Genomic DNA, 23,690 nt, shown 5'->3' with positions numbered 1-23,690 from the left:
AACACGAAGAAGCAAATTGGGGTCTTCAGAACCATGAATGGGGCCCGCGGAGCCCTTTGGTCCCAAGCAGATGTGTGAAACTCCGAGTCGTGGAAATAATACGGTCAGATTACAGGGCCTGGTACTCCAACGGACCAGAGTTCAGACCCCTTGAGATCAAAGAACGTGCTCATTATTAATATTAGTCAAGCTCCCAAATCCCCAGGCCTTCTCGCCTAATTCCTGCAAATTCTCCAGGTTTTCTGGTCTTGGAAAATATGCTGCCCCTTTCAATTGGTTTGATTGGGATAGCCAGAACACGCAGTGTTGCCTCCTTCTCCACATGCTGGAGTTAACCACAGTCATGGCCTTGGCTCGACAATCCCGCTCCGTGGGCAGTCTTGGAAGAAATTCTTGGACAAGAGTCTTGGAAGCCTCGGCGAGGTGGAGGGTCGACTTAGTCAGACCACCATGGCAACCTCGCTTGGCCATTTCCATTCCCCCGAATAATGCTGCCTGTTCTGTCTGGCCCTGCTTGCTGTGGCTTTGTTGTTTCGCCGAACTCAAAATGCTGGGTGGGTGCTCTAGTTGGTACGTGTGTATCCTCACCAAGCCAGCAGGATACATCTTTTTTGCCGGCACAGCACGTCCACGATTAAAATTGCCCGTTTTCTGAGCGTCAGAGCAAGCGCGTCAAGTGATTGCGCAACATGTTGCACTGCAGTCCTCAGGCGGCCCTACCCCAGGGTATGCTGGTAACCTGGTATGCTAGGCGACAACCGGCTGCCAAATCATTCTCCCGAGATTGTCCCGGGGTTACCAGGAAGTTGTCAGGCCATGAGCGTGATATCATAAATGATTAGAACATGTTCGCTGAGTCGTTCCAGAATCCAGACATTGGGTCATCCTCCCCTCCCCTCCCCCGATCCCCGTTCTCATATCGGCGAAGGCTCTCCTCCCTGGATCTCCTGGGCAGCGGAGCTATTACGTATTTGGTGCATCTGCCATGGAATGTTGCTTGGCAGGACGGAGGAATGATACCTGCCTGGGCCTTCGCCCTGCCAACCGATAGCATGCGGGCGCGCCAAGTGAACCGCCAAGTCTACATGGCTTCACTGTCTGGCCCGGAGGTCATATGAATTGTAGGGATAAATTTTGGTCTTGACCCAGCGTAGCGCATGAATCATTCTAGAACACTTGCAATGCAATGCAAGAAATCCGGCCAGCATTTCGATCAAAGACAGACATTCCATGGGGCTTGGCGTATGAGATGTCGAGCTATTGGCGAATCCTCCCTTTCCTCATGCAGTCAACTCAGTAGATACCATAACAATCAAAGCCCATACTATAATCGAGAATACGTTCCCGATATGCATTCCCACGTTTTCACGGCCTGGAGCGCAGGGTCTTCCATCGTCTAAGTACTAGTATGGTATAACAAAATATATAGCTGTAGGCATAGCATTCATAGCATTCATACATAACTCAAGGTCACTAAACCAGATGCGTGTCAATTGCAACAAGATTGTCCATGAACCAACACACTCTCGATAGCAGATTTAACCCTGCATGACCTTCTTTTTTCGGGGGTATTGGCCGTCGGCATAAGCATGTTATCCAATTCTCATCTCATCCACTCCCGTCTTTTAGTATACATGTGTTTTCGTCCATTGCATACAATCCTTAGGGACTTTGTTGGATCCCAAATCTTGATTACCAAAACTTCCGACGCCAGTAAATAAACATAAACAGCCACTTAAATATTTTCAGTTGGGCTTGGTTGGACTCAGGCTGAAAACGCTGTTTCCGGCCTTCAAAACGTAACACTTGGGGGGAGTCGAAATTTCGGCAATCACGCCAGCTGAGGTTTCCATTGCACTCAGTGTGCAATCAAATTAGAGAGCATGAATGGCTGAAATTTGATCGAGATAATGTCTTGAAAAAGCCTAGTCTAGCCACCGAGACACGCTAGGAGTACCATGTCGGAGATGATGTCCTGTCTGCATTATCATTCAAGATTCCTGTCTCTCCTGCCATGTCTGATGATCGTTCTCAAAATCCGTCGGAGATTTGTGTCATTCTTCGGAAGGTGAGAAATACGTCAAATGTATAAGTACGCGTCAATCTTGTTCTAGCTAGTACCACCTACTAAAGCACAACCTATGTCTTTGATTATTTACCAGGCCCACATCCTCAGAAGGTCTCACTCATAAACATCCATAAGTGGTTCTTCCTTGGCTTTCTACTGCCATTTGTTATAAACTCAATTTTGCGTACGTCGTTGTGAAGACACCATCTAAGCTCTTGTACAAAGGAAGGAGGTACGAACTACGTTATAAAACATGGCCTCTCTGTCTGAAACATTTGATATTAGCCAGCGATTGAAGTTAAGAGGCAAAGGATACCTGGTTGAAAACATATTTGAAATATCCGTAGTATCAATCAGCTGTCAAATCCATTAGGTTTCGAATGGCAATGTGTTTAACCTTGCTAAATAAGACACATTCGGTTAATATCGAGGTACACTCCCTTAGTAAACATGTGGACAAGTCTACGAGACTAAGGTAGAGATGTAAATTCACGTGGAGTTTGAAATATGCAATGCGGATAACTCAGGAATGCTCCTCAAGCGTTACTGTAGCATGAGGCGCCAGCACAACAAACTCCTCTTTACAGGCTTCTTGAGACGTCGAGGTAGACTGCGAATCAATTCTGTGCGCCACTAACATGGCAACCAGTGCCTGTAGCGTATAACGAGCATCATTACCAGCATTGTGCAAATTCCATCCAGTCATTCCCAATTCATAAATGACCGCGCCCAGAGATCGTGGTTCCAGTTCACCGCGAATAAGCTGAAAAGATGATGCAGTGTCGATACGGTCGGCGAACTTGGAAGTTCCGCTGGACTCTTCAACCATTTCTACATTTGCAAGCTGGAGATACTGGATATCGGCATCGAGACTGTGACCGACGAGCACCAATGGACGGGGCTTCTTGTCCGGCCCGTCAAAAAAGGTAGGGTGGGCGAAGCTCTTCTGGACTGTGGTTGATATATCATCGGATGAAACCCATTCGCTAGTACCGAAGTCGAAATTATCTGGGCACCCGCGGACATACAGCCGGTTGACGTGGCGTGCGTATTCTTCTACTCGGAGATGACGAGACTGGATATGGGACTGCCACTCTTCGCCTCGTTGCCCCGGCGCAAGGCCTATGAGTTCACGAGTGTCAAGAGTTGAAATACCGATTTCTGTGACTTCAGTGTGACAGCGCTCGTTGACCTCAACGTCAATACTAATAAAGATGGGCTCTCTCCAGAATGGATAAGGAGCCGGTTTGTCTACTACCAGGCGCGGGGACTCTGGGTCGGGGAGAGAGTCCTCGTCCCATTTGCAGTCGATCAGGTCAGTGGAGTCTGCACGCAGACCAAGGTAACACTGTGCTCGTCTGATGGTATCCTGTGTGTTCAAGTCGCGTTGGATGCGAAGGCGCTGCTTCTTAGCCTTGGACTTGGATTTGGATTTGGCCGAAGACACAGCTGCCTCCATCATCTTTTCAAATGCTATCCACTGTTCGTCCATCTCACCTGGTCGAACTTTGAGGCTGCCGTTTGACGGGATATCCGATTCCAGACGATCTTTAGTGGCTCGGCTGTCCGAGTGTCCTAGGAGGGTAGGCTGCGGGAATCCGTCACGGTTGAATCTGAGAACAAGCCCCTTCTCTTCATCGGGTGGAAGTGAGAGTGTACATTCGAGCGCGTTGTTGATGTCTCGAAAGAACTTCCGGACCTGGGACGCAGGAACGAGAACGAGCGGGCGTCCACCAAGACGAGCGGGCGTATGAATGTAGTATCTATGTGCATTAGTGTATGTTATCGAGAATTAGGACAAGCCAGGAAGCACCTACAGGTCCCAGGGCCTATCCCAAAACTGGCCCTTGTCAAAGAACTTGCTTACCACACGCTGCATGAGGTCTCCTCTAATATGATGGTATGGAAACTTGGAGATGGCTGTCATGGGGCAAAAAGTTCCATCGTGAGGGCTAGGTGCAGTATCGTGAGGGCCATGCACAGCATCGAGGACTGGAGATATGCTCTTGGCTTCCTCTACGGAAACACTGAGCTTGTCAGATCGATTTCCAGAACTTTCTGAAAGAGGGAGAACTGTATGATCAGCGGTGGTCGACTCTGCAATTGGGAGTGCAGGAGGTGCAGGGCGGAGGTGAGTGTTTATCTGAAGTATAGCTGAGTCCTGGGCAAAGAGGAGCTCCAGGCGCTCTGTTGCACCCATGATGCTAACGGTTCAGACTGAGTCAATTGTTTCGTCGAATTCGGAAGAATTGAAGGTTGTTGAAGATGAAAAGAAGAGGAAGGGGAAAAGCAGTCGAGGTCGGCAGATGGGGTCCTGTCTTGCATGTTCTTCCCTGTCGAGAACTGCAAACGGGGAACAAGTCACACAACAAACACTCTACCCTCCAGCCCCGTGTGAATCCACCAAAACAGCTCATTGTGGGACATGGTGAATTCTGAGATGCCAAGCTGGGCGTGGGATTGAGAAGAAAAGCAGTTTCAGTTTGAGTGAGTTGAAGATATTGTTGATTGCGAGCAAATTGCGGGCATTACCAGTATTCCTCGCTGGTTGCATGGTTAGACATAGTAGATATTTAAAAGCTTAGTTCCACTATCTGTGAATTCTCAGGACACAATTTGAAATAAGCTCGAGGATCTTGGACCAATCTTACAATACTTATATGCCTCGACATAAGCTCAACTGTACGCCGGCATGTTCTAGAGTCTTATTTTCACCCCAAAAAGGGATGGAATAACAGAGCCCACCATTCTCTAAATACACTGGAACGTTCAAAACATCATGCTATGTCTTAGAATGCAGTTCGTGGGATCTCGAGGTGCACGCTTAGAGACTCGCCCTAGGCTGTGTATTGCTGCCATTCCATCTTCTGCAAAGCCCATTCTCCTTGTCTCCAAAAACAGGATCGTATTTGGGTTTCGGAACCGACCACACCCTTTCGAAGTCCCCCCCAGTCGCGACGAAGTCCCATTCGCCCCCGTTATAAGCCCCCATCATTGTAAACCCGTCCAGTTTGATCTCCGATAACGCTTTCTTCGGGTCATCGGCCTCAATACCATGTCCCGACCCCGGTGTCATGAGCTTAAATTCCGCCTCGGGCCTGGTCTTGTGTGTCTTGTGTGCCACGCCTGCTGGTATAATAAACACGTCACCAGCTTCAGCGTCCAACGTAACACCCCCTTTCTCCCACGCAGAGCCGTAGGTGTTTTCCACCATATCCGGTGATGTGTCTGCAACGCCAAATCGAATAGTGGCTGTTCCAGAAAGAACGGCCATGCACTCGTGCGCTTTAGAATGGTAGTGAGATACTTGGGTGTCGCTGTAGCGGAATATCCACTGCACGTTCCATTCGTTCTTGGTGAACATGTCCCATACTTCACCTGGGTCGCAGTGTGAGGCACCAGGCTTCTTGGTTAGGACATTTCTGTAGTGGAGTAGAGGCCTGGGCGAGTTGGGAATGAGATCTGTGGGGAACAAATGATATTGTCTCACTTCAACGACCATCTTGTAAGTGCCTTGAGGCGTGAATATATTATTGTATGGACCTTGGCCTGATGTCTCTGCGGTTTGATGGCACCGTGTTCCTCAGACGGAAAACTGATGAGATTCCTCGAGTGGGCCATCGCTTATGATATAAACCTGCTTGGACCCCTCTCCAATGCCGAGAGAGACTCGGATGGGCATCCGATTCATGGTGACTTCTCTGGTGGAAATACATGCACGTGATCGGGTCGGCCATAAAGCCGGGGATAATCTTAGTCATCGACAGCTCCAAAAGTCACGTGCCAGATCAGCTTTGCTGGGGCGGAACAACATTGAACCGATGTCAACGGAACTCCGCGTCGCCCATTACACGCCTTGTCCCTGCGTCTCTATCCATACACGTCGGCACCTCACTTGTTTGTCGCATTCCTGTTCGCACCCAACCTTGGCTCATGCTCCTACACCGAGGCTCTCTTAATTACCCTTATGGCTGCATCATCACGCATGGTGTCGCCTATTGAGCCCTGACTACTTCCGCTTCCATCTCCTGCTTCTCCCTATATCAACAGCCACACTCCGCCGTCGTACCCCCTGTTGCTTTACTTACTAGCTGGCATGGCGGAGTTCAACAATGATACGGGAGGGGTGATCCTGGATGGACCGTTTGACCCTGACGCTCAGGCCACCGTGACTGACTTTATTGATTACACTGAATACCTCCCTGCTGATTTACTCCGTTCTCTTACTCTCATCCGCGGCCTAGATAAGCGTTACCTGGACAGCGCGCAGGATGTTCATGAGCTTTCCACGAAGTATGGCCAGCTTCCCGATCTCCCTTCTGACACGCGTCCGGACCCTTGCTCTCTGCGCCGAGATATATCAGACCACCTCGATAGCGCAATCAATGCTCGTGAATCAGCTTATGCCGAGGCTTGTCGTTTATACGAAGTCGTCGACCGCCATTTCAACCGCCTAGACTCTATTAGACAGAAACTCGAGGCATTGCCCAAGCCCCCTTCGCGCGAGCCCACTCCCCCCCCTCAGCCTGTTACCAACGCGAAACGCCCGCGCACGAGTAAAAAGGGTGACGATGGACCACCCACAACGACGCGAATTACACTGCGCTTGGATGGTGGGAGAGGTGGCCAGAAGTCGAGGTCTCGTCGGTCATTGGTCGCAGAAGATCATCTTGCGGGATTACATCCTGACTCTCCACTCGCCAGTACAGAGCATTCAGACAATGAGCTTGAGTTCAAGTCTACTCCCACTCAAATCTCGGGCCAGAGCAAGAAAAATAAACAATCGCGCCGCTCAAGGCCTTCAGGAGAGTCAGTTTCTGGTCTGAGGGCGTCTGCAGGCATTTCAACTAGCAGTGCTCTGGCGATGCTGAAGCCTCCTCCTGAAGACGCAAGACCGGGAAGCCAAGATTTACCATGGCTGCGCCTGACCGAGTGGGAGATGACTAAACTGCGAAAGAAAATGAAAAAGAATGCGGTTTGGCAACCAAGTGAGGTGATGATTCATCGTGAACTTGCTATTCGCGGCCGTGGCTGGGAGGCATACCGGGCAGCTAAGGCAGAGGCCGAGCGCAATGGGACCCAGTTTCTGGACTGTGACGACATAATGAACAATTTCATTCCTGGACTCCTGACCCGTCGAAGCGACGCAACCAAGGACTCCGAAGGCGTGGTTGAACTGAAATTGAGCAATCGAGGCATGAAACTGAACGAAGCCAAAAAGCTCAAACGTGAAAACCAGGCGAGGGAACAAGCCGCCTTAGCCGCTGCGGAGGCAGAAGAAGCCAAGCGACTAGGTCAGCTCGGGTCCACCTCTCAAGGTTTTATCTCCATCGGTGCTGATCGTCCGCAGGAGTCTCTGGCAGTGGCGGACAAACCAAGCCGATTATTGAAAAAGCGGAAACTCGACACGAGCAGCAGCCCGATAGTTCCGGAACACGACGATCTACCCGAGGACGTTGAGAGTCGACCTACACGAAGTCTAGCAAAGCGTCGGAAGATATATAAGGAAGCTTCACCGACAGGTGCACCTGTTCCGCCTGCGACAGATGAGGCGCCTAGCATCAAAGTAGATTCGCCCGAATTACAGACTCCAGCAGCAGCCGTGGTATCCACCGTGACTAGGTCAAAGGGAGCCACTTCGACGCCATCAAACTCTCGACCTCCTTCGCGCCACCGCTCCATGGCCGCGGCAGATCCTGTTTTGAATGTGGCAAGGGAGCTTCGCCGGAAGAGTGCTACACCTGCCAGGAAGACCCCAGTTCCTGAGGGATCTCGCGCAGGCAGCGTCAGTGCGCCCCCTCGGCGTCGCAAGCGACCCGCCCCCGGGCCAGTGTCAAACGGCCCGAACGGCGGCGCCGCAGTCAGCTATGGACGCCGCAAGGCTAAACCGGGCAGGAAGCGCATAGGGACCCGGGAGCAGGGACAAGACATCCGCATTGATGAAGATGGCGTGCTAGAAGAAATCGATGTCAACGAACCGCGGTATTGTATCTGTGGAGACGTCAGTTTCGGGACAATGATTTGCTGTGAGAACCAAGACGTACGTCCCTCTGTATTCTATACTTGTATTTCAATGCTAACTTCCATCAACAGTGTGACCGAGAATGGTTCCACCTCGACTGCGTCGGTCTTTCCGAAGTCCCCAGTCGCACAACAAAGTGGTACTGCCCTGAATGTCGAGTCAAACTCAGCAAAGGCACGCAGAGCGCCACCAGACACAGCTCCCGTCGGTGATGAGAGTGCCGCTAAATCAATGGGACACGATACGAGAATTACGAAATTGCAATTTTGTTTCTGGGAAATTTGAAATTGGCGAGTTCTAGGTTTTTTTAGATCGAAGAGGCATGGCAGAGCGCAGGACGGATGGATGGTTTGGCGCTGGGAGTTTGTTTGTCTATTATCACCATACCAGTGTTATTCTCGGGATCTTTAGTCTTTTACATCCAGTACTTTCCATATATCATCCGGTGTTAGCAGTTCAGGTCCTAGAATTTCATGCTCATCATTTACCCAATACATACATCTGAGTTATCCTATCCTCCCAACATATTATTCCTCGGACCTGTTAGCATTGACGATATCTCTCTGGGTCTTCTACGACTCCGCCCGGGACAGCATCCCACTCCGTGGAAACTCTACAAAGTCAATATGGAAAGAGTGCATGGATTCTCATTAAACATAGCTATGTAAGGCCTGTTTATACCTTTCTATTCTCACGCTAGGATCAAGCGAGGTTTCCTTGTGTGACCCTGTAGTGAAGACTTCGTGTACTATAAAAATGGTGAATGTCGACCTTGCCGTTTTGACATTGATATGGGAGGTGAAGAACTATCCCTTCACCTCTTCCATCAATATCAAAGTGGCAAGGAGGACGATTCACCGTTTATACCGTAAACAAGTACTTCACCTTTGGATTCCATAGATTCCTCGCTCATTGCTAACACAGAGATGTACTATTATAAATAGGCCTTCCATAGCCATGTTTAATGAGAATATACGCACTTCTTCTCTCTAAGTTGACTACAGAGTATTTCCACAGGCTGTGAACCCGGGATAATCCCTGCTAGCATCCACCATCTCTATTCGTCAACGATCATCTCCTTTCTATTAAGGAACTCTTGAAGCTATTCAATAGCGATCATAAGGTACCCATCAACCAACCTCCCCAACCTGTTTACTCGGCTCACCCCTTCTGTCATACAAGCTATCTCGACTACCCTTCTCACTCTCAGCCTTTCGGACCTTCAGAATGCGTCTCAACACCGCCATTTCTGCCATTGTCATGCTGGCCACTGCCGTCTCCGGCCAACACACCGTCAACTGCTGGGGTAAAGCCCTGCACGCCGACATCAAAATGTTCCCGGAGGCTATCAGCTTCATCGAACACGGACCACCTACCATCACAGTTAACCCGAACGGGTGCAAGGGCCTATTCTGCAAGGATGGTATGAGCGTCCGCTTCTGTACCGACTCCGATGAGCCTCGCACCATGGGAAAGAAAAACATTGCCGACAGCGTCAGGGTTCTTTCCAATGAATGCAGGGATGAGTACAAGGGCAAAACCGTTGCCGGTGGTGTTGTTGACCACCCTGACCACTGGTCTGTGGTTGTCCAGGGGGAGGACGACCTTTGCAAACCTCTTTCTTGAACATAGCGATAGAAGGCCTATTCATATAGGTTTCCTTGCTTATTACTAGCCCGGAGACATACTATTATAAATAGGTCTTCAACTTTTCATAGCTACATTCAATCAAAAAATATTTACTTCTTTTCTCCAAGTTGAGTATAGAGTATTTGTACAGGACCTTTTCAATCCTCGTATATATAAAAGGTAGTTATAACCTATTTAACAGCCCACTTCCCATCAACCTCCCCAATCTCAACAGGCCTCTTCTCATCCAAACTCACACGTCCCGCATGCAAAATCGCCGTCGTAGCAATCGTATTCTTCAGCGTCGGTAGTGGGCGCGCGTCCAGCTGATCCAGCGTCACTCGGCCTTCGTTTAGCGCCGTGATTGCGTCTATGAACTTCTCGAAGCTTATGTACCCGTAACCCGTTTGGCCACCGAAGTTACCCTCTTCATCGGGGGCATAGCGCATGTAGAATCTGGTTGAGGAATATTAGCTTGGGGCTGATTCACAGGTAGAAGAGGGAGGAGAGACGTACGGGTTTAACCAGGCGAGTCCAGAGTCGTCGCCTGTGACGTCGTAGCCGCGCTTAGCTTGGTTAATGCGGACTTCGCCGTTGGCACCCATGTCTATTGAAGCTCGTCAGTAATCTTTTAAGTTATATAAGGGGATGGTGCTGGAGGGACAGTCCGTACAGTGGAAATACTGATTTGAGTGGACACCGGCCTTCTCCGGCGCTGTCCATGAAGCGGTATACACGCCCGTTGCGACCTTCCCGGGCTCGGTCTTGTGCTTCCAGTCCACAAGCAGGGTGATTGTGTCCTCTGTCTCAGGGACACAGCCGAGCTCGACGGCTGTTCCTGTTGAGGCGCTCGCGGTCACGCGAACGGGGGTATAGTCGCTGCCAACCATGGAGTCGCAGATATCAACATGGTGGCTGTTAAGGTAGTAGGAGATATCACTCTCCTTGCCGGCCCAGGCCTTGAAGGTCTCGAGCTGAAACTTGGGCTGGCTCATGTAGGAGTAGAAGTAGTTGAAGTCGCCGAGGTTTTTGGCCTTTGCGCGGGCATCGGAGTAGGCGGGGTCGAAGCGCTTATGGTGCTCGACGAAGACGAAAACGTTGTGTTTGCGCGCGGCCTCGACGAGCGCGATGTGTTCCGGGAGGGTCTTGACGGCGGGCTTGGTGACGAGGACGTGGATGCCGCGCTCGATGGCGTAGATTGCGATGGGGAAGTGGGTTGGGTCAGGTGTGAAGATTGTGATTGCGGAACCTTTGGGGAGAGCGTCGATGGCGGCTTTGTAGGCGTCGGGGTCGGTGGCATTGTCGGCGGGGAAGGAGGTGAAGGAGGTGTCGAGGTTGTTGTAGACTTGGGTGATGTTTTTGTGGAGGTGGTCGCCTTGTCGAGTTAGTATTTGCCTCGCTATCAGAATGTGTGATGGACGTACGGATTCCTGGGAACTTGCGTCCTGAGACGCCTACCATGCTGAGGTCGGCTACCTTTCCGCGTCGGCGGAGATCAAAAAGACTCAGTCCAACAACACCCACTTTCTTGTCTGATCCGGAGGCGGTACCACCGACATAGCCGGTGGTGTATTCGCCGGTGCCTACCATTAACACGCTGGGAGGGGCCATTTTGAAGCTGTAGCTGCAAAGCTTTGGGATAGATATGGATGGAGGGGTGAGGGGAAGGAGGAAGAAGAGAGAGTGAGAAGCGGGGACAACGCGCAAATACAGCCCGACGAAATGCAGCACCCTGGTGTTTTAAATCACTGCCGGGACAAATACTGAGCCGGAAGAATCACTCAATGGACGCAATTTTGCCTTGAATTGCCGGGATTCAGGCGGTTGTGCTTCATTTCAGTGACGAAAGTAGATACAGTCGGCATTTGATGGCCCGAGCTCAAACAGGAAATTCAGTTGCCGATTGGTGGAAATTGGCCGTCCGGCGCTTTCTCCGGTTAAAGGTGGGGCACGTGGGATGGTAAATGACTAATCCTGATCGGGCAATCAGGCGTGGGGTTTCCAATTTACTATACAGAACTATACCCCTCTATATAAGACTCAGCAGCCTTGCTCTTACTCTCTTTCATACTGCATATACGTGACCTTGAATTTTGGACTGTATATAGAATTCTATCACAATGCCTCTCACACCCCTCCGCCCCGGAGTGTACGCTCCAACAATGACCTTCTTCAACCCCAACACAGAAGACCTCGACACCCCAACCATCCGGAAACACGCTGTGCGCCTCGCTAAAGCCGGCCTAGTCGGGCTCGTCTGCATGGGCTCTAACGGTGAAGCTGTCCATCTCACTCTTGAAGAAAAACAAACCGTTATCCGCGAAACCCGCGCCGCCCTCGACGAAGCCAATTTCAAAAATGTCCCCGTCATCGCCGGAGCCTCAGAGAACAGCATCCGCGGCACAGTCCAACTAACCAAGGACCTCGCCGCCGCGGGTGCTGAGTACGCCCTTATCGTCCCACCAAGCTACTACCGCTACGCAACGGGCAATGACGAGACGCTGTATGAGTACTTCACAGCAGTCGCAGATGCCTCGCCTCTCCCTGTTATTCTGTACAACTACCCCGGTGCCGTCGCGGGCATTGATATGGACTCGGACCTCATCATCTGCATCTCGCAGCATCCCAATGTCGTGGGCACGAAGTTCACCTGTGCCAACACGGGCAAGTTAACGCGGGTCGCGCGCGCCCTGCACGCCATCAAGCCTGCGTCCCCGCTTGCGCCTACAAAGTCCTCTGTTCCTGTTACCAAGGCTTCAGCAAAGCACGAGTACGTTGCCTTCGGCGGTATTGCCGACTTTACGCTGCAGACGTTGGCTTCTGGCGGGTCGGCAATTCTCGCTGGTGGCGCGAATGTTATACCCAAGCTCTGTGTGCAGATATTTACCCTGTGGGGTGAGGGTCGGTTTACGGAGGCGATAGAGGCGCAAGGTTTGTTGAGTCAGGCGGATTGGGTCCTTACGAAGGCTGCGATCCCAGGGACAAAGAGCGCGATTCAGTCTTACTATGGGTATGGGGGTTATCCGAGACGGCCATTGGGAAGGCTCAGTGACGCGCAGGCTAAGGCTGTTGCGGATGGGATTAAGGAAGCTTTGGAGGTGGAGCTTAAGCTGCCTGATGTTGCGTAATTAGCATACTCAATGCATTTCATTTCCTTCCTTCTGTTCTCAACGAGCGAAACAATTTTTTCTTGTAGGAATCTGTCTGCCGCGGGGTATGTTTGTACGTACCGCAGTATCGGAGGCATCTCCGATAATTGCCCCGGAAAATGTCAGGTCGACTCCACTCCCCACACAGCGTCCTGCATACACTGGAATTGAGTACTGATAGGTGGAAAAACTGGCCTGAAGTGCGGGTAAAATTGGTCCACCTATCATGAGTGGAATCTGAAAGAGCATTCACGTAGTAAGTTACTCGAGGGGGGAATGTCATAAGCGATAAAGTCCGGGCTGATCGTGAACATCAAGAATTTTCCAGCTGGAGGCGAAAACAAGTATGGTCGATAAAGGCCGGGTTGATCAGAAGTAGATACGTATCTTGTCGACCTTGTTGTATAATCACAGTCTGTCAATGAAGTCACAGCATCCTGATCATCCCGGCCTTTAACGACCAAAAGGCCCAGAACCAGAAAAGTAGCAACAATGCAACAGTACCCAGCTTGAGTGTCACTGGAATTACCAGTTTGGTCGGATTTTGGCTCCAGCTGACCATCACCGTGGCATTGAGATTGCCATTCAAACCACCCCACTCTGTTGGGGAAGGAAAGTAAAATTGTTCTCGTGTTGAGTCTGACTCCAAACGGGGAGATAAATATCGGCTTGTGCCCGAGGAATAGTGCCGCCCTCCAACGACACTTTCTGTCTCAATCCTAATCTCATTCGAAAGTAAACATGCCGTATCCCGAAGAAGCCGAGGGGTTCCAGGTTGACAGCCCGAATACCTATACCGATTTCAAGAAGCGCTCTGTATGTCGCATCTCACCCTCCAGGATGGCTCTTGGGTAACTAACGCCTTTGCAGTTCAAATTGAAGCCGTTTGGCGATTATGGTATGTGGATCACGGTATGACATCGGATCGAGCTGACAGAATAGACGTCGACATCAAGATAGAAGCGTGCGGTGTCTGCGGTAGCGATGTACATACAATTAGCGGTATGTTCACACAGTCAACCTCGACAAAATATACTAACGGGTCATAGGTGGATGGGGATCACAGAAATTCCCTCTTTGCGTTGGACATGGTAAGGCGCTGAACAAAAGAGCAAGCAAACATCCAATGCTGACCGAGCAGAAATCATCGGCCGTGCCATCCGCGTTGGCCCCAAAGTGACCCTGATCAAAGAGGGCCAGCGCGTCGGCGTCGGCGCCCAGTCATATTCCTGCGGCGATTGCAAGCAGTGCAAGAACGGAAACGAGAACTATTGCCAGGTGCTCATGATCGACACATACGGCTCTGAGTGGCCCGATACTGGCATTATCAGCCAGGGTGGATACTCATCGCACGTCCGCACGCACGAGCACTGGGTCTTCCCCATCCCCGAGTCGCTGCAGAGTAACCTCGTCGCGCCAATGCTCTGCGCCGGACTGACCGCGTACTCGCCCTTGGTCCGCAATGGCGCCGGACCCGGCAAGAAAGTTGGTATTGTCGGTCTGGGCGGCATTGGGCACTTCGGTGTCATGTTCGCCAAAGCTCTGGGCGCAGAGACATGGGCGATCTCCCGGTCGCGGGCGAAGGAGGCGGATGCGCGAAAGCTAGGAGCCGATGGCTACATTGCTACAGCAGAGGAGGGTTGGGAGAAGTCTCATCTGTATTCCTTCGATATAGTTATCAACTGCGCGAACTCTTCCAAGGGATTTGATCTAGAGAAATACCTCTCCATGATGGATATTCATGGCCGATGGATCAGCGTTGGACTGCCTGAGGAGGAGGGACAAGTAATCAAAGCGCAGAATTTGATTTCCAATGGTGTTTTGATCGGAGCCAGCCACATTGGAAACAGACAGGAGACGCTGGAGATGCTGCAGTTGGCGGCTGACAAGGGGCTAAAGGGGTGGGTGGAAGAACTGCAGATTGGCAGCGAAGGCCTGAAGGAAGCGATGGAGCGGATGAAAAAGGGAGATGTGCACTATCGGTTTACCATGACGGGATATGACAAGGAGTTTGCATAGTTTACAGACGTGATAGAAGTGGTAGAATGGAATATTATTTGTATATGTTGACTGTTGAGAGCACAAGGTACTTCTTCCAGAAGGTCCCCATATTAGCATTACCCGCTCCTCAGGCTCGTGCTCGGCACCGCAGTCTGGGGAAGTGGATCAATAATGGGGGATCGATCTGATGGACATGAAGATTGTTCTTGCGGAGCCCGGGGAAGAAACCGGGATTGCAGGGAGAATCAATTGACGGTGTGCAAATAAAATAGAACAAAAGTTTCCATCAACCGCTGATTGCATGCAATTTCTGCGCAGTCGCCACAGCATCCAGTCTTTGTTGGTTGGGAGGCAAAGAGAGGCTTCACCGCCCCGGGCTTTCTCTCTCAGCTCTTCCCTGTAAGATCTAAAAATGCATGTTTTTTCTCCCTGACAGTTTTCGGGCGTTGATTTAACTTCCTGACTTCTCTCCGTGGCTCGCCCATCTCTCCTCTCTCTTTTGTATTCTGTTTCTCGTCTGTTCCTTCTATTCTTCCCTCGCTCTCCTCCATCTTTTTCTTTATAATCGGTGTTGCCATTGTTATCGGGTATTTTTCGGTCGCCTTATCTCCTTACTATACCAACACTTCCAGGCGACCATTCTCAGCCCTCGGACGTCTCTTATTTATTATTTTCTTGTTTCAGTTTTGATACCCCGGGCTACCAGAACTTAAAAGCCCCTTGCTTTTTGTTTTACAAACACACCAACCTCTCGACTCGTGCTCGACCTCGGGTAAAAAAGGGGGGATACTTATCAACACCCGCTACCGAAACCACCCAACGCGTTTTCGGCTTGAAATATCCTCAATCACGCCAAATTGGCAGGCAATTCTGTTCACAATGGGTCCGCGAGATAATGCCCCTACTGTCTCCCACCGACGTCGCCCGTCCCTATCGTTCAAACCCCGACCGCGGGTCGCGACCGTCTCAGCGGTGTCTACCACATCGACCTCGGCATTGGGACATGACTCGTGGAATGACTTGTCCCTTGTGGACTCGGGAGATGCTATGGCAGATGCCGTTTTGGAAGATGTGAACCACTTCCCCGAGCCGGCCCATCGGCGTCGCGGGGCAAAGAGCTTCTCGAGTCTCCGCCACCCGGTGGATGGACTGCGTGCGCTTGGCCGCCGTCTGTCAGTCACGATCCGCGACAAGTCATCGCGCACGCTCACTCATGCCGATCATAATGGGACTATCCACGATGGCCAGGAACATAACTTCGATCGCCGCAACAGTGTTGAAGGCTTCTCGATCCCGCTTCCAATTCCCGGCAACGGAATCGAGCCTCCAGTCCTGCCCGACCATATCCACTCTGGTGCTGCCGCTCGCGCTGCTGCTGCGGCTCAGAATGAAATGGTACGCAGGGTGGAGCATATGAAGCTGACTCCAGACTCGGAGAGTGGCATTGGCATCATCCTACAGGATCGTGCTGATTTTTCGGACTTCGAATCGGACCTCGTTCGTCGTGACCCCTTGGCGTTCTTTCCCACGGAAATCATGTCTCAGGTTCTTTCATATCTCGACCCTGAGTCTTTGATGAGTAGTGGATTGGTTTCGCGTGCTTGGAGTGAGCAGGCCTCCTCCCAACATATTTGGCGTCATGCGTTCCGCACTTGCTACGGTACACGCCGCCCTGCAGGTGCTGGAGCTAGGAAAGCCCCCTCTGCTGGACTCAGCAAGGATACATTTACTCAGGATTGGAAGAAGCTTTACCTCGTCCGCCGTACCTTGGAGAATCGGTGGAAGGAGGGCAAAGCCGCAGCAATCTACCTTCAGGGGCACACAGACAGCGTCTATTGTGTCCAATTCGATGAGTATGTTGACCGATACCCCGTCTGTTCTGGCCCGTTGCTCATTTTCCTGTAGGGACAAGATCATTACTGGCTCCCGCGATCAGACAATCCGCGTCTGGGACGCTCATTACCCATGGCCGTGCCGTAAGGTTATTGGGCCACCCCCTGCAAACGTCTCCCACACCGGTCCGGTTCAGGATCTGGAGCAGCAGGCGTCGGGCAAGTCGCCCTTTCTTACCATTCGCCCTCCTCCGACTCCTGTCGCTGAGATCTGGGATCCGCAGCAGGAACCAGCAGAGTACCACAGTGCATCTGTTTTGTGCCTCGAGTTTGACGATGAAATCATGGTTACCGGGTCTTCTGACCATTCCTGCATTGTCTGGGATGTCAAGAACGATTACCTACCAATTTGTCGCCTCGAGGGGCATACAGCTGGTGTTCTGGACGTCTGCTTTGATGATCGCTATATCGTCTCTTGTTCCAAGGACCACACAATTTGTGTTTGGAATAGACACACCGGTGCTCTGGTGAAGAGGCTGCTCGGCCACCGTGGACCAGTCAATGCTGTCCAGCTCCGTGGCGATCTGATAGTGTCTGCGAGCGGAGACGGCGTCGCCAAGTTGTGGAACATTGCGTCTGGTCTCTGTGTCAAGGAGTTTGCCAGCAAGGATAGGGGACTTGCGTGTGTTGAATTCAGCGACGATGCACGGACTGTTCTCACCGGTGGAAACGACCAGGCGATCTATCAGTTCGATGCCAATACCGGCCAACTGGTTAAAGAGATCGAAGGTCACACCGGGTTGGTTCGGTCCCTGCATCTTGATAGCATGAATCAGCGGATTGTCAGTGGGAGCTACGATACGAGCGTCAAGGTCTTTGACGCTCAGACCGGAGAGCTCACGATTGATTTCCCCGGCTGGACTACCAGCTGGATGTTGAGTGTGAAATCGGATTATAGACGGATTCTTGCTACAAGCCAGGACTCCCGTGCGGTTATTATGGACTTTGGCTATGGCATAGACGGCATAGATTTATTGGAAGAGTAGACGGCATCTATACTAGATCTTTTGAATTCTCGTGCGGGATATGAGAGGAAAAGTCATAGAAATTTGCTAGATCATTTGCCTTATCTATCTGTTGGGTTTTTGTTTTCGGTTGGCTAGCGATAGAGATTCTCTCTTGGCGTTGAAATACAATTTTCATTTTCTTCACATTATGGCCTTCTGAAGTTGTAGACAGTTCAGCTGAAAGCTGGGCAGACTAAGTAAATTGAGCATTGTTGTAAACCTTGCGGCCTGAGGTGTCGATCGCCTGAAACTGAGAAAGGCGGTGATTGGCCTAGAGGGGCTTAGCGTCAACAAAGGCAGTCGGGTGGGTTTTGCTGTCGACAGAAACCAACAACAATAATAAACCTATCTTCGCCTTCATATTTACTCGTCCGAGACGGGAAACCAACACACAAATAACCAGGAAACTCCTGATAACGACTAGAGACATTTGTCTTCTGCCAATCCTTCTTGCCCATCCTTAGATCCCCCTCTCGATTCTCTACCTTCCCCGAATTCTTACCCCACCATGGGCGAGTCTAGGTTCGTCAACCCCCCGGCCACCTATCAATATGCAAGAGTTTTGGGACTGGATTCTGACGAATAATGCTATCTCGGAAACAGACAAGAACTGCTGGCATGGCTTAACAACCTGCTCCAGCTGAATTTGACCAAAATCGAACAGTGCGGAACCGGGTATGAGCGAACCCCTTGCTCTGCAACCGTCCCTCGTTGATGGCTTTGGATCGTGTCAATGGAGATAGAGGGTTTTTGGTGGGCAGTTTACTGATCGTTAAACTTGCAGAGCTGCACTATGTCAGGTTTTCGATTCCATATTCAGTGAGTTACCTTGGAGCGGCGGCGGGCGGACAGCATTCTCTGCGCTGGTGGAACGGGAACAACTGACAAAATTGTTTCATAGTGGACATCCCCATGTCCCGGGTAAAATTCAACGTCAACACGGAATACGCCTATCTTCAGAACTTCAAGGTTCTTCAGAGTATGCCAATCTTGCTCCGAAGATGGATATCGATGGCTAATCTGCTCCTCTTTCAATAGACGTCTTTGCGCGTCACCAGGTCGACAAGCCGATCCCCGTCGAGTCACTCTCTAAATGCCGCATGCAGGATAACCTGGAGTTCCTCCAGTGGACAAAGAGGTACTGGGACCAACATTATCCGGGCGGAGACTACGATGCGCTCGCTCGCCGAAAGGCCTCCGGAGGAGCCCCTACGGGCGGTTCTCGTGCTGGCGCGACCTCTGCCAGCAGTGCCCGTCGTGGAACCACTCCTACCGTCGGACGTGCCCGACCTGCTGCTGCTGGAGGAGCCTCCTCTGCCGGCGTGGCTGCGCTGCAGGCAGAGCTGACTTCGACCAAGGACGCAATTGGTGGATTGGAGAAGGAGCGCGACTTCTACTTTGCTAAGCTCCGGGATATTGAGCTGCTTCTCCAGAACGCCGTTGAGGCGGACCCAGAACTAGAGAAGGATGATGATTCACTGGTGAAACACATCCAGGGCATCCTTTACTCGACAGAGGTGGGCCAACCGGAATGAACATAAGAGAAGAAAGCACGACACTGACGATTACAACAGGAAGGGTTTGAGATCCCTGCTGAGGGCGAAGCGAGTGAGGAGCTGGAGACGTTTTGAGGCGCCTGACCTATTAATACCCTTCGTCGTAACAGCGTTGAAACTGAATTTCCCTTTACACTTTCCTGGCGAGTCGTTTTTGTCTGTTTGGATCATGGGCCGCACGGGCCGGGTCTAGAGGTGCGTGCATGTTTGGTAGTTTAGGTAGGTAGGTTTGGGGGAGCTCATGATGATGGCTTGTATAATTGGATGACTGAAACTACTCGTCCACCGCGATGTGGCTCCTTGATAAGGCTGCCCGCCCTGCATGTATGTAGATAGTGACGGCCTATAGGGCATTGGCCATTGACATCTCGGTTCGAAACCTAAACAGAGTAGGACCAATACCGCCGGGTTTGAGCATTCCTCCAAGGTCGTCAACCTGTCACATTCCAGAGAGTCCATTCCTGATCACGGATCTACCCTGCAAAGAGAATGTGCATCCATCTAGTATCAACATTAATCTCACCTCAGCACTATCAGTATTCTGTCGTCCGTCAGACTTCAACTAAGCCCAATAGCCCGGCGTTAATAATAAAATGATAATAATAATGCCGTACCTTGCATGTTTGTTTACACGCCCCTTGCAGTGTCTGAGTGTCTCACCGAACTGTCTGGGGTGGGGACGGCCCAAATTCGGCAGACGGCCAGAACATCCAAGGATGGATTCGAACAGACACGTCCATGGGCAGACGAGCCATGGGTAAGCGGTGCCTGTCTCGGGCTCTAGCAACGGTTTTCTGCACCAGGTTACGTGTGCGACAACAGTTGATTCACTATGGGCGCAGTGGATAGTGGTGTCGCACTGTCAAGAAAAAGATGGCGAGTGAAACCGTTCTGAGACCCGCTTGGCAGGCTAGAGAGTCAGTCTGGGTCTGCAGGTCTAAGACCGTCATCTCATTTAATTACGGAGCACTTAGTGTTGTTATTCTTAGCCGCCTTTTCGTGTTCGCTTCTTTCCTGTTCCTGATTTCTCCTCTTTTCCTTCTCTCGCTTCTCGTCGTCCCTGTCCTCTGCCCTCCCAGGGATTCTCCCCCATCTTTCTCTTCGTTGGTCCTATTCTTATTCTTCTCGGAGGCATCTGTTGACGGACCTCATTGCACGCCACCACCTGGGAGGAGTGGGCAGAAGAAGAGCCTTGGGTCTGCAGAGTCAACGTGGAGCCTCAATCCACAAGACACTTGAGACCTGGATCACTTCGGAACGGAATGAATAACCGGCCGTTGCCATCTGCTGGGAATATTCATGATGGCCTAGTCTGGAAACTTTTAACACTTTCGCTTCAATCATTATTCGATTCTCCTGTATGTGTTGCTGTCGCTGTGAGCCATGGCCTCGTCGCCGAGAAACTAACTGCTCGCTTTGGTTAGATCGCATGTTGATTTGCGGCCTCCATTTCCAACCCCAGTCCTTTGTCGGCAGCCTGTGTTAGTGTTTGCTGATGTCCGCTCCTTGACCACACTCAATCGACTACCTGCAAAAGACATTGTTTGCTTCGCTCCTTGACATCTCATTCGAATTCGATTCTCCTACCTCGCTTTCCTGGATACCCACTTTCTTACTATCTTATCGTCGCTCCGACTTGACGACCACTCGCTCCTTCGCTCTTTCGTACTTTTCGCATCGCATCGCATCTGAGTATCGCGGTTCACGGGCCTAATCACAAGCCCATTTGAGTGCCGTGCAGGCAGGCATCTCGTTCCATTCTCTCACAGCACATTAGTTCACTCTACAGCGCCGCGTCGCCCTACTACTCGACCTATTCACACTCACGTGCCCTGCGGGGTGAATAGTCACCATGACCAGCCATGGTGTTTCCAAACATGGCCGTTACGAACGTTTACTGAGGAAGCATCGTTTAGATACACGGGCAAATGGCGGCCAGGAACCAACGGTAGTTGGTGATCAACCTGCCACCCCGGGACAAACAGCACGGCCCAAGAACCTACATGAGGGCTGGGCAGCACTCCGTGAGAAGCGACAACAGGGCGATAGTCCGTCAAACATACCAGTGTTACCCAATCCGCAAACTATGGACACCGCCGACTCTGACCCGGTACCCACTACGGCTACGGAGAAAGCACCTGCTGCTGAGCCGACGAGCATTTCCGATTCAAATCAGGAGGCAGCACAGGCCCCCACGACGACAGATTCTGGCGACGCACTAACCACGGTGACCGCGGTGACGAAGGTAACCACAATCGTTCCGTATCCCACTGAAGATGCAACCGCAGACTCGGTCACAGAAGAAGCGGCTACGGGCACAGCCACAGATGAAGACGTCACAGAGCCTGCCTTTGAACCGACGTCGACGTTGACGAACCTTCAAATGGCGGCTGCTGCCGAAACCGCGTCGAACACGGACACTCCCGCCGAACAGACTTCTGCAGAGGCGTCGACAGAGGCCGCCACAGAGCCTGGGAATGAGTCTGGTAAAGAGCCGGCGGAACAGCCCGCGACGGCTCCATCACCAACCGAGTCGGCTTCTGCAGCAACACCAACAGCTGCAACAACGGAGGACCCAACGGAATCCGCGATTGACGGTTCATCAGTGGCAGAATCGCTGTCAGAGGCCGCGACTGAGGCTATTGGGATACTTACCTCGCTTTCATCGGATATTGCAAGTATAACCGCCTCGACGAACGACATACCACCTACTTCCGACCCTAACTCTACCCCGACAGCCTCTGCAACTGTCACTGCATCTGATTCTATTATTAGCCGACCTTCCGATTCCACAAACAATACCCCCGATTTCATAGGCTCGAGCTTGCATCTTGCGACTGCTATGGCCTCACCCCAGTCGCCTTCTGAAACTAGCACCCAATCTATTTTGGGCATTGCCTCAAGCTCCAACTCCAGTTCTAGTTCTGATACAAACACCGACTCCACCGACTCCACCACTGCCTCTACGCCAACCTCATCCGTAACTTGTCCTACGACTACAACCGCTTCTAATACGTTTGATACGTCAGATACCTCATACTCCGATTCACCTTCTTACACTAGCTCCGGTTGGGGCTCTGGAAATAGTAATAGCGGCGGCGGTGACAGAAACTCAGACAACACAGGAGCCTCACCCGGTTCTAATAGTTCGTCTGACTCAGGGTCCGGCTCAATAAGCCCCCAAACCACGGGTAGAATCGTCGGAGGGGTCGTTGGCGGTGTAGCAGGCGCTTCTATCATATTCGTGCTAATCTGGTTCCTGCTCCGACGACGCAGAAAGACCGGCTTCTTCTTCGGCTCACCCGCCAACAGGTCAATCGCAGATGACGGAGGTGGAGGGGGTCTTATCGGACCGGTAGCCTCCCCTAGGAGAGAAATGGTTTCGCGTGACTCAAATAAAGACAGCATGTTCGGAGCCACGTACTTTGCTCCAGCATTCATGAAACGCTGGCGACAGTCGCAAATGTCCACCGGCGAAGAAAGCCTCGCGAGTACAGCCCCATCAAGCGAGCGCGGCTTCCAGAAGGTCTCCGGCCGCAAACTCCCAACCGGCATGCACCCGGACGATTTCGACTATAGCAGTAGCTATGGCGGCGGAAGCTTCCTGGAAGCAGGATCACCCACGGACCCAACACCTGACCTCAGCCCAACCCTTCCACCAGTTATCCCGCGATCTGGGTTCCCATCACACCAGCCACCACCGCCATCAAATCCGTTCAGCGCGCCACTTGATTCGAGGTACACCCGCGAAGCGCCAGAAGAGGACGTTGTCGTGATGCGACCCTCGCCCGCGCGGATACCAACATCAGGTTCAGCAAATGCGACGACGTGGACAGAAGGCACCGCGCGGACGTCCGGGATGCCCATGGCGTTCCCCATGCCGCCGTCTGGCTCTGGCCCGATCGCGATACCGAAACGGCCGGACGCGCTGGGGCGAAGTCACCCGAGTTACGATGGGAGTCGGGGCAGTCGGTTTACGGAGAGTTTATGACGATGTTCAGTGAGTATATACCATACCATACTAAACATGTAATGTACATAGTGGATATGTTGTACACAGTACTAGGCGTTTATCCATTAAAACTTTGACACAACCATCTTGGAATCAATTGAAGTAGGCCTCCTTTCTCCGGGCTTTCTCCGGAAGACGTAGACAAAAAGATCAACACTATCGATCAATTATGTAAGACCTCTGTGTCTTTGCAAATCTCGAACGTGATAAGCTAACACCGCAGTCTGCAGTCTGCAGGAGACACTGGAAAAGAAAAGCTCCCGTCCAAGTGGAGACCCCAAAGCTTAGCCCGGCCACTCTACGTCCCTTATCAACATTCCCAGTTCCCACCAAGATAGCCCCTCCGATGCTAGC

At 51.6% G+C, this 23,690-nt stretch overlaps 11 protein-coding genes across 11 annotated transcripts; 7 read left to right on the top strand and 4 right to left on the bottom strand.

Annotated features, from left to right (window-relative positions):
* Nucleotides 1–156: 156 nt before the first annotated feature.
* Nucleotides 157–606, bottom strand: APUU_30716S (uncharacterized protein; the record flags this gene model as incomplete). Its single annotated transcript, XM_041701840.1, has 1 exon — nt 157–606. One exon carries the CDS (start codon nt 604–606, stop codon nt 157–159), a length of 450 nt encoding a protein of 149 aa, XP_041554685.1.
* Nucleotides 607–2,591: 1,985 nt separating this feature from the next.
* Nucleotides 2,592–4,268, bottom strand: APUU_30715S (uncharacterized protein; the record flags this gene model as incomplete). Its single annotated transcript, XM_041701839.1, has 2 exons — nt 2,592–3,831; nt 3,886–4,268. The coding sequence occupies 2 exons, from the start codon at nt 4,266–4,268 to the stop codon at nt 2,592–2,594; spliced, it is 1,623 nt and encodes a 540-aa protein (XP_041554684.1).
* Nucleotides 4,269–4,892: 624 nt separating this feature from the next.
* Nucleotides 4,893–5,570, bottom strand: APUU_30714S (cupin domain-containing protein; the record flags this gene model as incomplete). Its single annotated transcript, XM_041701838.1, has 1 exon — nt 4,893–5,570. The coding sequence occupies one exon, from the start codon at nt 5,568–5,570 to the stop codon at nt 4,893–4,895; it is 678 nt and encodes a 225-aa protein (XP_041554683.1).
* Nucleotides 5,571–6,164: 594 nt separating this feature from the next.
* APUU_30713A (putative PHD finger domain protein) lies at nt 6,165–8,302 on the top strand (the record flags this gene model as incomplete). Its single annotated transcript, XM_041701837.1, has 2 exons — nt 6,165–8,108; nt 8,162–8,302. The coding sequence occupies 2 exons, from the start codon at nt 6,165–6,167 to the stop codon at nt 8,300–8,302; spliced, it is 2,085 nt and encodes a 694-aa protein (XP_041554682.1).
* A 1,015-nt stretch (nt 8,303–9,317) lies between these two features.
* On the top strand, nt 9,318–9,716 carry APUU_30712A (uncharacterized protein; the record flags this gene model as incomplete). The annotated part of the gene is made up of 1 exon (XM_041701836.1): nt 9,318–9,716. One exon carries the CDS (start codon nt 9,318–9,320, stop codon nt 9,714–9,716), a length of 399 nt encoding a protein of 132 aa, XP_041554681.1.
* A 194-nt stretch (nt 9,717–9,910) lies between these two features.
* Nucleotides 9,911–11,330, bottom strand: APUU_30711S (Gfo/Idh/MocA family protein; the record flags this gene model as incomplete). Its single annotated transcript, XM_041701835.1, has 4 exons — nt 9,911–10,175; nt 10,236–10,326; nt 10,393–11,094; nt 11,144–11,330. 4 exons carry the CDS (start codon nt 11,328–11,330, stop codon nt 9,911–9,913), a joined length of 1,245 nt encoding a protein of 414 aa, XP_041554680.1.
* Nucleotides 11,331–11,839: 509 nt separating this feature from the next.
* Nucleotides 11,840–12,847, top strand: APUU_30710A (dihydrodipicolinate synthase family protein; the record flags this gene model as incomplete). The annotated part of the gene is made up of 1 exon (XM_041701834.1): nt 11,840–12,847. One exon carries the CDS (start codon nt 11,840–11,842, stop codon nt 12,845–12,847), a length of 1,008 nt encoding a protein of 335 aa, XP_041554679.1.
* Nucleotides 12,848–13,609: 762 nt separating this feature from the next.
* On the top strand, nt 13,610–14,887 carry APUU_30709A (NAD(P)-dependent alcohol dehydrogenase; the record flags this gene model as incomplete). Its single annotated transcript, XM_041701833.1, has 5 exons — nt 13,610–13,684; nt 13,739–13,766; nt 13,811–13,870; nt 13,918–13,959; nt 14,010–14,887. 5 exons carry the CDS (start codon nt 13,610–13,612, stop codon nt 14,885–14,887), a joined length of 1,083 nt encoding a protein of 360 aa, XP_041554678.1.
* An 861-nt stretch (nt 14,888–15,748) lies between these two features.
* Nucleotides 15,749–17,747, top strand: APUU_30708A (F-box/WD repeat-containing protein; the record flags this gene model as incomplete). The annotated part of the gene is made up of 2 exons (XM_041701832.1): nt 15,749–16,722; nt 16,775–17,747. The coding sequence occupies 2 exons, from the start codon at nt 15,749–15,751 to the stop codon at nt 17,745–17,747; spliced, it is 1,947 nt and encodes a 648-aa protein (XP_041554677.1).
* Nucleotides 17,748–18,276: 529 nt separating this feature from the next.
* Nucleotides 18,277–19,399, top strand: eb1 (microtubule-binding protein BIM1; the record flags this gene model as incomplete). The annotated part of the gene is made up of 6 exons (XM_041701831.1): nt 18,277–18,290; nt 18,372–18,443; nt 18,553–18,587; nt 18,670–18,747; nt 18,807–19,285; nt 19,343–19,399. 6 exons carry the CDS (start codon nt 18,277–18,279, stop codon nt 19,397–19,399), a joined length of 735 nt encoding a protein of 244 aa, XP_041554676.1.
* A 1,777-nt stretch (nt 19,400–21,176) lies between these two features.
* On the top strand, nt 21,177–23,315 carry APUU_30706A (uncharacterized protein; the record flags this gene model as incomplete). Its single annotated transcript, XM_041701829.1, has 1 exon — nt 21,177–23,315. The coding sequence occupies one exon, from the start codon at nt 21,177–21,179 to the stop codon at nt 23,313–23,315; it is 2,139 nt and encodes a 712-aa protein (XP_041554675.1).
* Between the last annotated feature and the right edge of the window lie 375 nt (nt 23,316–23,690).

This window comes from Aspergillus puulaauensis, chromosome 3 (assembly GCF_016861865.1).
Source record: "Aspergillus puulaauensis MK2 DNA, chromosome 3, nearly complete sequence".
NCBI lineage: Eukaryota > Fungi > Ascomycota > Eurotiomycetes > Eurotiales > Aspergillaceae > Aspergillus > Aspergillus puulaauensis.
This window is presented reverse-complemented; position numbering and strand designations above follow the sequence as displayed.